The sequence below is a fragment of the Scyliorhinus canicula genome, chromosome 19 (assembly GCF_902713615.1).
Source record: "Scyliorhinus canicula chromosome 19, sScyCan1.1, whole genome shotgun sequence".
In the NCBI taxonomy this organism is placed as follows: domain Eukaryota; kingdom Metazoa; phylum Chordata; class Chondrichthyes; order Carcharhiniformes; family Scyliorhinidae; genus Scyliorhinus; species Scyliorhinus canicula.
The window spans coordinates 53,572,670-53,585,951 of NC_052164.1; the positions used below are offsets into that span (position 1 = coordinate 53,572,670).

The window sequence follows — 13,282 nt, forward strand, 5'->3', positions numbered from 1 at the left end:
TGCCGGGGGCGCCGGTTTTTTGCACCGGTCTTCTGGTGGCAACCGCTCCGGCGCGGGGCTGGCCCCCAAAGGTGGGGAGAATTCCCCACCTTTGGGGAGGCGCGACCCCTGAGTGGTTGGCGCCACTCCCCTACTCCGGGACCCTCCATCACGCCGGGTAGGGGAGAATGCCGCCCAAGATTGGGGGAGTTGCAGATAGCGAGGGGGACTGTCAGAGAATACAGTCAGACTGTCAGAGAATACAGCAAATAATAGATAGATTGGAGAGAGAAATGGCAGATGGAGTTCAATCCAGGCAAATGCGACGTGATGCATTTTGGAAGATCCAATTCAATAGCGGACTATACGGTCAATGGAAGAGTCCTGGGGAAAATTGATGTACAGAGAGATATGGGAGTTCAGGTCCATTGTACCCTGAAGGTGGCAACGCAGGTCGATAGAGTGGTCAAAAGAAGACATACAGCATGCTTGCCTTCATCTGACGGGGTATTGAGTACAAGAGTCGGCAGGTCATGTTACAGTTGTATAGGACTTTGGTTAGGCCACATTTGGAATACTGCATGCAGCTCTGGTCGCCACATTACCAGAAGGATGTGGATGCTTTAGAGTGGGTGCAGAGGAGGTTCACCAGGATTCACCTAGCCTGGTATGGAGGGCGCTAGCTATGAAGAAAGGTTGAATAGATTAGGATTGTTTTCGTTGGAAAGACGGAGGTTGAGGGGGGACCTGATTGAGGTCTACAAACTCATGAGCGGTATGGACAGGGTGGATAGCAACAGGCTTTTCCCAAGAGTGGGGGTGTCAATTACAAGGGGTCATGATTTCAAGGTGAGAGGGGGAAATTTTAAGGGAGATATGCTTAGAAAGTTTTTTACGCAGAGGGTGGTGGGTGCCTGGAATATTTTGCCGGCGGAGGTGGTAGGGGCGGGCATAGAACATAGAATATAGAACATAGAACACTACAGCGCAGTACGGGCCCTTCGGCCCTCGATGTTGCGCCGACCTGTGAAACCATCTGAAGCCTATCTGACCTACACTATTCCATTTTCATCCATATGTCTATCCTGTGACCACTTAAATGCCCTTAAAGTTGGCGAGTCTACTACTGTTGCAGGCAGGGCGTTCCACACCCCTACTACTCTCTGAGTAAAGAAACTGCCTCTGACATCTGTCCTAAATCTATCACCCCTCAATTTAAAGCTATGTCCCCTCGTGTTGGTCATCACCATCCGTGGAAAAAGATTCTCACTGTCCACCCTATCTCACCCTCTGACTATCTTATATGTCTCTATTAAGTCACCTCTCAGCCTTCTCCTCTCTAACGAAAACAACCTCAAGTCCCTGAGCCTTTCCTCGTAAGACCTTCCCTCCATACCAGGCAACATCCTAGTAAATCTCCTCTGAACTCTTTCCAAAGCTTCCACATCCTTCCTATAATGTGATGACCAGAACTGCACGCAGTACTCCAGGTGCGGCCGCACCAGAGTTTTGTACAGCTGCAGCATGACCTTGTGGCTCCGAAACTCAATCCCCCTGCTGATAAAGGCTAGCACACCATATGCCTTCTTAACAGCCATATTAACCTGGGTGGCAACTTTCAGGGATTTATGTACCTGGATGCCGAGATCTCTCTGTTCATCTACACTACCAAGAATCTTGCCATTAGCCCAGTACTCTGCATTCCTGTTACTCCTTCCAATTACCAGGGTTGTCTCTACTCCCCTTCTTGAACAAGGGGACAACATTTGCTATCCTCCAGTCTTCCGGCACTATTCCTGTCGACAAAGACGACATAAAGATCAAGGACAAAGGCTCTGCAATCTCCTCCCTGGCTTCCCAGAGAATCCTAGGATAAATCCCATCTGGCCCAGGGGACTTATCTATTTTGACATTTTCCAAAATTGCTAACACCTCCTCCTTTTGAACCTCAATTCCATCTAGCCTGGTCGACTGAACCTGAGTGTTCTCCTCGACAACATTGTCTTTCTCCAGTGTAAACACTGACGGAAAATATCCATTTAATGCTTCCCCTATCTCCTCTGATTCCACACACAACTTTCCACTACTATCCGTGATTGGCCCTAATCTTACTCTAGTCATTCTTTTGTTCCTGATATACCTATGGAAAGCCTTAGGGTTTTCCTTGATCCTATCCGCCAATGACTTTTCGTGTCCTCTCCTCGCTCTTCTTAACTCTCCCTTTAGGTCCTTCCTGGCTAACTTGTAACTCTCAAGTGCCCTAACTGAGCCTTCATGTCTCATCCTAACATAAGCCTTCTTCTTCCTCTTGACAAGTGCTTCAGCTTCCTTAGTAAACCACGGTTCCCTTGCTCGACAACTTCCTCCCTGCCTGACAGGTACATACTTATCAAGGACACGCAGTAGCTGTTCCTTGAAAAAGATCCACATTTCGATTGTACCCATCCCCTGCAGTTTCCTTCCCCATCCTATACATCCTAAATCTTGTCGAATAGCATCATAATTGCCTTTCCCCCAGCTATAATTCTTGCCTTGCGGTATATACCTATCCCTGCCGATTGCTAAAGTAAACATAACCGAGTTGTGATCACTATCACCAAAGTGCTCACCTACATCTAAATCTAACACCTGGCCGGGTTCATTACCCAGTACCAAATCCAATGTGGCCTCGTCCCTTGTTGGCCTGTCTACATACTGTGTCAGAAAACCCTCCTGCACACACTGTACAAAAACTGACCCATCTATAGTACTCGAACTATAGTATTTCCAGTCAATATTTGGAAAGTTAAAGTCCCCCATAACAACTACCATGTTAGCATCATTTAAGATGCATCTAGGCAGATATATGAACGGGCGGGGAACAGAGGGAAGTAGATCCGTGGAAAATAGGCGACAGGTTTAGATAAAGGATCTGGATCGGCACAGGCTGGCAGGGCCGAAGGGCCTGTTCCTGTGCTGTAATTTTCTTTGTTCTTGTTCACTGATTCCTGCAGAACACCACTAGTCACAGCCGTCCAATCAGAAAAAGACCCTTCCATTGCTACTCTCTGCCTTCTATGACCAAACCAGTTCTGTATCTATCTGGCCAGCTCACTCCTGATCCCGTGTGACTTCACCTTTTGTACCGGTCTGCCATGAGGGACCTTGTCAAAGGCCTTACTAAAGTCCATATAGACAACATCCACTGCCCTACCTGCATCAATCATCTTTGTCACCTCTTCGAAAAGCTCTATCATGTTAATGAGACACGCCCTCCCCTTCACAAAACCATGCTGCCTCACGCTAATATGTCCATTTGCCTCCAAATGAGAGTAGATTCTATCTCGAAGAATTCTCTCCAGTAATTTCCCTACCACTGACGTAAGGCTTACCGGCCTGTAGTTCCCTGGATTATCCTTGCTACCCTTCTTAAACGAAGGAACAACATTGGCTATTCTCCAGTCCTCCGGGACATCACCTAAAGACAGTGAGGATGCAAAGATTTCTTTCAAGGCCTCAGCAATTTCCTCTCTAGCCTCCTTCAGTATTCTGGGATAGATCCCATTCGGCCCTGGGGAGTTATCTACCGTAATATTTTTCAAGACGCCCAACACCTGGTCTTTTTGGATCTCAATGTGACCCAGGCTATCTACACACCCTTCTCCAGACTCAACATCCATCAATTCCTTCTCTTTGGTGAATACTGATGCAAAGTATTCATTTAGTACCTCGCCCATTTCCTCTGGCTCCACACGTACATTCCCTTGCCTACCCTTCAGTGGGCCAACCCTTTCCCTGGCTACTCTCTTGCTTTTTATGTACGTCTAAAAAGCCTTGGGATTTTCCTTAACCCTATTTGCCAATGACTTTCCGTGACCCCTTCTCGCCCTCTTGACTCCTTGCTTAAGTTCCTTCCTACTTTCCTTATATTCCACACAATCTTCGTCTGTTCCCAGCCTTCTAGCCCTGAGAAATGCCTCCTTTTTCTTTTTGATGAGACCTACTCTCTCGTTATCCAAGGTTCTCAAAATTTGCCATATTTATCCTTCTTCCACACAGGAACATGCCGGTCCTGAATTCCTTTCAACTGACATTTGAAAGCCTCCCACATTTATCCTCAAACATCCGCCCCCAATCTAGGTTCTTCTATGAGTTCCCGCCTCATATTGTTTTAATTAGCCTTTCCCCAATTTAGCACATTCATCCTAGGACCACTCTTATCCTTGTCCAGCAGCACTTTAAAACTTACTGAATTGTGGCCACTGTTCCCGAATTGCTCCCCTACTGAAACTTCTACCACCTGGCCGGGCTCATTCCCCAATACCAGGTCCAGTACAGCCCCTTCCCTAGTTGGACTATCTACCTATTGTTTTAAGAACCCCTCCTGGATGCTCCTTACAAACTCTGCCCCGTCCAAACCCCTGGCATTAAGTGAGTCCCAGTCAATATTGGGGAAGTTTAAGTCTCCCATCACAACAACCCTGTTGCTTTTACTCCTTTCCAAAATCTGTCTACCTATCTGCTCCTCTATCTCCCGCTGGCTCTTGGGAGGCCTGTACTAAACCCCCAACATTGTGACTGCACCCTTCTTTTCCTGATATCTACCCACATAGCCTCGCTGCCCTCTGAGGTGTCCTCCCGTAGTACAGCTGTGATGTTCTGTTTTCCTTCACCTCGGTTGATGATTTAGACACAGGTGTATTGGGTTCAGCATCTCCCCCATCACATTCTGCTTTCTCAGATCTCAAATGGTCAATGTTCTGGCGAGGATAAAGAAAATGCTGCAAGACACTGTGAAACTCGCCTTGAAGCCCAGCGTCATTGACATTAATGACTGCTTGTTACCAATCCAGAATGGCAGCAGCTTGTGCATTGAGCTGCACCTTATTCAGTCACATTAGAACATAAGAACATAAGAACTAGGAGCAGGAGTAGGCCAACTGGCCCCTCGAGCCTGCACCGCCATTCAATGAGATCATGGCTGATCTTTTGTGGACTCAGCTCCACTTTCCGGTCCGAAAACCATAACCCTTAATTCCTTTATTCTTCAAATAACTATCTATCTTTAGCTTAAAAACATTTAATGAAGGAGCCTCAACTGCTTCACTGGGCAAGGAAGTCCATAGATTCACAACCCTTTGGGTGAAGAAGTTCCTCCTAAACTCAGTCCTAAATCTACTTCCCCTTATTTTGAGGCTATGTCCCCTAGTTCTGCTTTCACCCGCCAGTGGAAACAACCTGCCCGCATCTATTCTATCTATTCCCTTCATAATTTTAAATGTTTCTATAAGATCCCCTCTCATCCTTCTAAATTCCAATGAGTACAGTCCCAGTCTACTCAACCTCTCCTCGTAATCCAACCCCTTCAGCTCTGGGATTAACCTAGTGAATCTCCTCTGCACACCCTCCAGTGCCAGTACGTCCTTTCTCAAGTAAGGAGACCAAAACTGAACACAATATTCCAGGTGTGGCCTCACTAACACCTTATACAATTGCAACATAACCTTCCTAGTCTTAAACTCCATCCCTCCAGCCATGAAGGACAAAATTCCATTTGCCTTCTTACTCACCTGTTGCACCTGTAAACCAACTTTCTGTGACTCATGCACTAGCACACCCAGGTCTCTCTGCACAGCGGCATGCTTTAATATTTTATCGTTTAAATAATAATCCCGTTTGCTGTTATTCCAACCAAAATGGATAACCTCACATTTGTCAACATTGTATTCCATCTGCCAGACCCTAGCCCATTCACTTAACCTATCCAAATCCCTCTGCAGACTTCCAGTATCCTCTGCACTTTTCGCTTTACCACTCATCTTAGTGTCATCTGCAAACTTGGACACACTGCCCTTGGTCCCCAACTCCAAATCATCTATGTAAATTGTGAACAATTGTGGGCCCAACACGGATCCCTGAGGGACACCACTAGCTACTGATTGCCAACCAGAGAAACACCCATTAATCCCCACTCTTTGCTTTCTATTAATTAACCAATCCTCTATCCATGTATGAAGATCTGGGCTGGTTTAGGACAGTGGGCTCCTTCTGGACAGTAACAATTCTACAACCCAAATCCCGGGATAACAGTTTGAATCCTGATGGAGAGATCTGGTAAAAATTGGAAATAGTGACTGGGAAGCAGCTGGAATGCTGTAAGACTGGTTGACTAATATCCTCCAGGGAAGGGAACCTGCTGCTGTGACCCCAGGGCTCCAGGCCCACAATAATTTCCCTGTGAAGTGGGCAATCAAGTCTTTCAGATTCGCCCTCTCGGGACGGGCAGAAATGTCAAATTGCCGGAAAGTTCACATCCCAAGAATAATATTAATCTATTTTTGGATCGTAACTCCCACCCAGCGGCGGAAGGCCCTGGCCCACTGGAGTTTGAAACGCACTAACCTCCTCCGGAAATCTTGGTTCAAATCTCCGTTCACTGGAGCTGCAGTGAAAAAGTCTCCGCACGACCCAGCGCTATGTAACTCCAGTCAGTACGGAGAGGCCACACCCCATTTGTGTTTTTCTATTTAAAGATTTCTCAACATATTTTTTATTTATTCTGGGTATTACTGGCTTATTATTGCCCACCCCTCATTGCACGTGGACTGAGTGGCTTCCCCCTCTTTTTTTTAACCACACTGGCTGCAGTAAAGCAGGTAGATTTAAAGGGCCGAGTGAACCTGGCAGGCCAGGGGGAAGCGAAGTGTTCAGGTAAGTCAGTAAGGATTTGGTTGGTTAGAGGTGGGTGGGGAAGGGTCAAGTCTCTGGGGGAGGGGGCGAGTCCAGGTGTGTGGGGGAGGGGGCGTTGATACAATTCTTGCTGAAAATGCACACCCACTTTCTACCTGCCTGCCATACTGAGGGGTTAGTTGGCCAACTCGTGCCTGGAAAGTGTGCACTGTGTAACTGAATGTTTCAGCTAATGACACACACACAGCACATCAGTATTGCGTCCAGTGTCTTTCCAGTGTGGTAACTGAAATGTACATTTGCAGGCTGGTTGTAAAGTGGCAGTGACGATATTCCTGTACTTTCTCGCTACTAATTACTACTGGATCCTGGTGGAGGGCCTCTACCTGCACAGTCTGATCTTCATGGCTTTCAGATCGGACAAGAAATATCTCTGGGCATTAACTCTGATCGGCTGGGGTAAGAATGATGCACATCCTATCCTATGTAGTGGTTGCTTGGTCGAGTGTCTGCCTCTGATTGGTGTCTGTCTCTCAATGACTGCAATGAGGAGAGGTTCAATTAGCTATGAGGAGAGGTTAGATAAACTCAGTTTGTTTCACTGGAACAACGGCGGTTGAAGGCGACCTGCTAGATGTCAAAGAACAAAGAACAAATAAAAGTACAGCGCAGAAGCAGGCCCTTCGGCCCTCCAAGCCTGCACCGACCATGCTGCCCGTCTAAACTAAAATCTACATTTCCGGGGTCCGAAGGTCTACAAGATTTTGAGTGGCATGGACAGAGTAGATAGTCAGGTGCTCTTTTCTTGGGTAGGAGAGTCAAGTACTAGCGGACACAGGTTTAAAGTGTGTGGGGAAAAGTTTAGAACAGATTACATAGAATTTTTACATAGAATTTACAGTGCAGAAGGAGGCCATTCGGCCCATCGAGTCTTCACCGGCTCTTGGAAAGAGCACCCTACCCCCTATCCAAGGTCAACACCTCCACCCTATCCCCATCACCCAGTAACCCCACCCAACACTAAGGGAAATTTTGGACACTAAGGGCAATTTAGCATGGCCAATCCACCTAACCCGCACATCTTTGGACTGTGGGAGGAAACCGGAGCACCCGGAGGAAACCCACGCACACACGGGGAGGATGTGCAGACTCCGCACAGACAGTGACCCAAGCAAGAATCGAACCTGGGACCCTGGAGCTGTGAGGCGATTGTACTATCCACAAGGCTACCGTGCTGCCCGTGCAAGGCAAGTTTTTTTATACAGAGGGTGATAAATATATGGAACACGCCACCTGGGGAAGTGATGGGAGCAGGCATGATAGTGGCATTTAATGGGCATCTAGACAAATATATGAATAGGGTGGGAATGGAAGGATACGGACTCCGTAGGTGCTGACGGTTTTAGTTTAGGCAGGTAGCATGGTCAGCTCAGGCCTGGAGCCTGTTCCTGTGCTGTATTGTTCTTTGTTCTTGTTCTTGACGTCCTCATCCCTCGGCTCAATAACTCCACACAGTGACCCAAGGCCAGAATTGAGCTGTGAGGCAGCAGTGCTAACCATTGTGCCACCATGCCAGCCACTGCCACCCACAAACAAAACACCTTTGTCTCTCTTGTGGAATTTTAGACATTTACTTTCATCTATAATTACCAACACTCTCCATTTTAATAATGCGCCATAGTCCCAGAAAAATATTCCTGTATTCACTTTACAGAGCTGACTGGTGGTGACTTAACCTAAGGGTCACCACACCTAAGGTGAGGGGCAAGGTTGAAGGCGGGTCAGTGTGAATAACCTCAGCCGGTACAGGAATTGAACCTACATGATTAGGCACCGCGAACCAGCTGTCCAACCAACTGAGCTAACCGACTTGTGTCTTCTTATCTTATGTCATAAATCTTTATGTGGCACCTTCTCAAATTCCTTTTTGAAATCCAAACAAACCATATCTACTGGCTCCCCTTTATCCACCCTGCTTGTTACATCCTCAGAAAACACTAATAAATTTATCAAACACAATCTCCCTTTCACAAAACCATGTTGACTCTGCCTGGTTGTATTATGATTTTCTAAATATCTTGTTACTACCTCCCTAGTGGTAATTTCCCAATGACAGAGGTTAAACTAATTGGCCTGTAGTTTCCAGCTTCCTGTCTCCCTCCTTTCATGAGTTGAAGTGTTACATTTATGGTTTTTAAGTCTGTGGCCTTTATTTTATGATGTGGAGATGCTGGCGTTGGACTGGGGTGAGAACTGTAAGAAGTCTTACACCAGGTTAAAGTCCAACATGTTTGTTTCAAACACTAGCTTTCGGAGCACTGCTCCTTCCTCAGGTGAAAAACATTGGAATGCAGATAATTCTTCAGCAGATCAAAGAAGATTGCAAAGGGATGTTAATAAGGTCATGAAGGAGATCCAAAGCAGAGACATAATAATAATCGCTTATTGTCACAAGTAAGCTTCAATGAAGTTACTGTGAAAAGCCCCTAGTCGCCACTTTCCGGCGCCTGTTTGGGGAGGCCGGTAGGGGAATTCAGGATGGAATGTTACATTTTGGTTAAAAAGCTGCAGCAATAGCCAGAGTGTGGATGAGGGTAGACCGAGGGTTGGGGGAGATCAAAGGGATTGGGGGGCACAACATGAAAGAACATTAACGGCAGCACCTCAGGTTGATGAGATTCTAGGTTTTGTCACAGGAGGTTCAGAGCATATAATCCAAGAGATAATGATGAACTGATGTCAGCCCCTCTTCAGTGTTCAGTTAGAGCATTGAATGCAATATAGAGAGAACAGAGATGCTTTGGAGAGGATATTTCACACAGAGAGTCACGAGGCTGGGAATTTGCTTTTGGGCTGAGTGAGAGGGTTAAAAACTCTGGCCGGAATTCTCCGGCCGTTGCAACTCACTTTTCCCATCGGCAGAGCACCCCTGCCACGGGTTTCCTGATCGTGTTGGGGGTTTCAATGGGAAACCCCATTAACGAGCGGTGGGAATATAGAATCCCTGCATTTTATGTCACTTATGCTAAATATATGCAAGTGGAGGGCCTTAATTGAGTAATATATCAAAGTTTGCTGATGTTACAAAGTGAGGTGGAAGCCAAACTGTCGGGCAGACATAGGCTACAAAGTGATAAGGACAGGTTAAGTGACTGGGCAATAGGGTAGTAGAATGTGGGAGGAAACCAGAGCACCCGGAGGAAACCCACGCAAACACGGGGAGGATGTGCAGACTCCGCACAGACAGTGACCCACGCCGGAATCGAACCTGGGACCCTGGAGCTGTGAAGCAATTGTGCTATCCACAATGCTACCGTGCTGCCCCTAGAACTAGAGGCACAGTCTGAGGATAAGGAGCTGATCATTTCGGCGATTCTTTGGAATTCTCTAGAATAGAGAGTTGTGGATGCTCCATTGTTGAATAGATTTAAAGCTGTGGGATCGAGAGATTTCTGGTTTCAAGGAATTAAGGGGTATGCGGAGCAGGTGAGAAAGTGGAGTTGAAACCCAAGATCGGCCATGAACGTATTGAATGGCAGAACAGGCTCGATGGGCCGAATAGTCTACTCCTGCTCCTATTTTTTGTATATCCTGTGCTCTTAATTTGGATTTCACTTGAACACATACGAGGAAACATTTGCTGAAACTAGAGTGTGGTCGGATTTGGAGGAGAATGCTTGTGATGTTTCACACTGTAAATAAATGTTAGGCTGAGTAATGTTTGGCTCCAGTACCATCCTTCACTGGTAATTTTTTGGACTACAACAACTGGCACTATTTAAGCAATGCCTCGATTTTAAAAAAAATCCACCCTTGTTTACAAATCCTTCCAAGGCCTCACCCTCCCAATCTCTGCAATCTCTTCCACCTTTAAAATCCTCAGATTTATCTGCCCTACTTCAAGCCTGTCCTCTTGAACATTCCTGATTTTAATTGCACCACCATTGAGGGCCTGAGCTAACTGAGCCCTTCAACTCTGCAATTCCATCTTTAAACCTCCCTGTTCTCCTTTAAGACATTTGTTAAAACATACCACCAGTATTATTTCCTTATGGACCAGGTCATGTTCAGTAACACCCCTTGTCGTGTTTCACAACCATTAAAGTTGCTATATAAATACATTTTTGTTGTTGTTAGCTGCTGTGTGTACTGAATGGTGGATTTGAGATCTCTAACAGCTGTTTCTGAATTGTCCCCAGGTGTTCCAGCTGTGGTGGTGGCTGTATGGGGGAGTGCCAGGGCATCGCTTGCTGATACACAGTATGTACTCTCTTGATTCCAACAGCAGAGGTGTTATGTAGGCTTGCTGAATGCCTGGCACTGCCTAAACATTGGAGCAGTGTAAAGTCTTTGAAAGCTGGCTGGCCAACTCTGGTTCAGTCCAAAGCCTGATGTTGGTGGGGCATTTAGAGCACATAATCGCCAGGGTAGTACTGAAGGAGTGCTACACTGTTGGATGAGATGTTATCACAGAATCTTTACAGTGCACAAGGAGGCCATTTGGCCGATCAAGTCTGCACTGTCTCTCTGCAAAAGCATTCTACCCAGTCCCACTCCTCTGCCTTATCCCCATGATGTGGCGCATTCTCTATTTTCAGATAACAATCCAATTATGCTTTGAGCACCTCGTCGATCCAGACTCCAACCACCCTCTCAGGGAGTTCATTCCAGACTCCACCACCATCTCAGGGAGTTCATTCCAGACTCCACCACCCTCTCAGGGAGGTCATCCCAGCCTCCACCACTCTCTCAGGGAGTTCATTCCAGACTTCACCACCCTCTTGGGGAGTTCATTCCAGACTCCACCACCCTCTTGGGGAGTTCATTCCAGACTCCACCACCCTCTTGGGGAGTTCATTCCAGACTCCACCACCCTCTCAGGGAGTTCATTCCAGACTCCACCACCATCTCAGGGAGTTCATTCCAGACTCCATCACTCTCTCAGGGAGTTCATTCCAGTCTCCACCACCCTCTCAGGGAGTTCATCCCAGCCTCCACCACCCTCTCAGGGAGTTCATTCCAGACTCCACCACCATCTCAGGGAGTTCATTCCAGACTCCACCACCATCTCAGGGAGTTCATTCCAGACTCCACCACCATCTCAGGCAGTTCATTCCAGACTCCACCACCATCTCAGGGAGTTCATTCCAGACTCCACCACCATCTCAGGGAGTTCATTCCAGACTCCACCACTCTCTTGGGGAGTTCATTCCAGACTCCAACCACCCTCTGGATGAAAACATTTTTCTTCACATCACTTCCACTCCTTTTGCCAATTGTTTTGAATTATTTTGTCTCACGTCTAAGGATCTGAAGGATTCTATAGCGGTATTCAAAGATGACCAGGGGATTTCTCCCTGATGTCTTGGCCAATATTTATCCCTTAGCCTTCAATACAATTATCTGGTTAGTTATCACAGTGTTGTTTCTGGGAGCTCGCTAAGTGCAAATTGGCTCCTCCATTTCCAACATGACCACAACCATGTGGCAAAACACTCTTCAAAAGTATCTCATTGGCTGTAATTCACTTTGGAACATGCTGAAGCTTTGAAAGTCTCGGCAGAAGTGCAATTGTTTTCTTTATTAGGTGAATAGAGAGGAGACACCAGAAGCAAAAGGCTGTAATCTGTCTCTATTCTCTCTCTAGTTTTAATTACCCTGGAAGCAGAGATGAGATCTCTGTCACAGGAACACAGAAAAGGCCAGTTAATCCACCCCTCACTGGGCTTGTCTTTCTGTATTTAATCCAAGCATTTCACTTTTCTTCTTCTCCCCCTTTCCCTTCATGGTCCATTCAATCAGGAATGCATTCAAATCTTCTGTGTTCACTGATGACAGTTTGCTTGGTATCTTATCCACACCCCGTTCAGGCAGCTCTTCAGGGATTCTGGTTTTCTTCAAGGTGCCTCCTTACATTATTGAAAAAAATCTCCAGTCAGGGCCAGTTGCCATTTCTGTCTCCCCTTTTATTAGTTCTGTTATCATTTACAGGGAGTAAATTGTGCTGAGAAATGGACTTCAGGCACCTGTGTGGGGATTGGGAATGGAACAAATCTGGGGCTGCAGCCTTTTCTGTGAAGAAGAATGTGGTGAATGTAACATAATAATTCACACTATATCTTTGTAAGCGCAGTAGTGTTATCCGACCACTAGGGGGAGTAGCCCTGGGAATGCTCAGGAGCTTGTACAGGACTCCACCCTTGGCTCTGCCCACGACTCCTGCCCCTAGTGCTGCTGTATAAATACCCTTGTCCAGAGTCAGCCTGCAGTTCACTGAGAGTTCATCAACAGGTAACAGGCTGGCTCTGTAGTAAGTAGATTAAAGCCTATATTCATATCGGAAACACATGTCTGGTGAATTGATGGTTCCATCAATTTAATCGACTTAAGAACAGTCAAGATCGATCATGGAATCAGCCCTCAAGCCTGGACGCCTGGAACTCGACCCTTAGGATGCAGAGGCTAAAGAAATCTTCTCCCACTGGCTGCGGTGCTTCAAGGCCTACCTGGCAGAAGCGATCACAGCCAAAACGACAGAAGAACAGAAGTTAAGTCTACTGCATGCGAGGGTGAGCCACAGAATCTCTCCGGAACTAAACTCGGCCGGTTCATATACTGCAGAGCTAGCAGTACT

At 46.7% G+C, this 13,282-nt stretch overlaps 1 protein-coding gene across 1 annotated transcript in view; it reads left to right on the top strand.

Moving 5' to 3' along the window:
• The window catches only part of LOC119954285 (parathyroid hormone/parathyroid hormone-related peptide receptor-like), a 197,019-nt gene that overhangs the window by 99,610 nt on the left and 84,127 nt on the right, over positions 1-13,282 (top strand). Inside the window, exons 8-9 of the mRNA XM_038779379.1 lie at positions 6,954-7,107; positions 10,848-10,908. Coding sequence (XP_038635307.1) covers positions 6,954-7,107; positions 10,848-10,908 — 215 coding nt within the window. The remainder of the gene's footprint in view (positions 1-6,953; positions 7,108-10,847; positions 10,909-13,282) is intronic.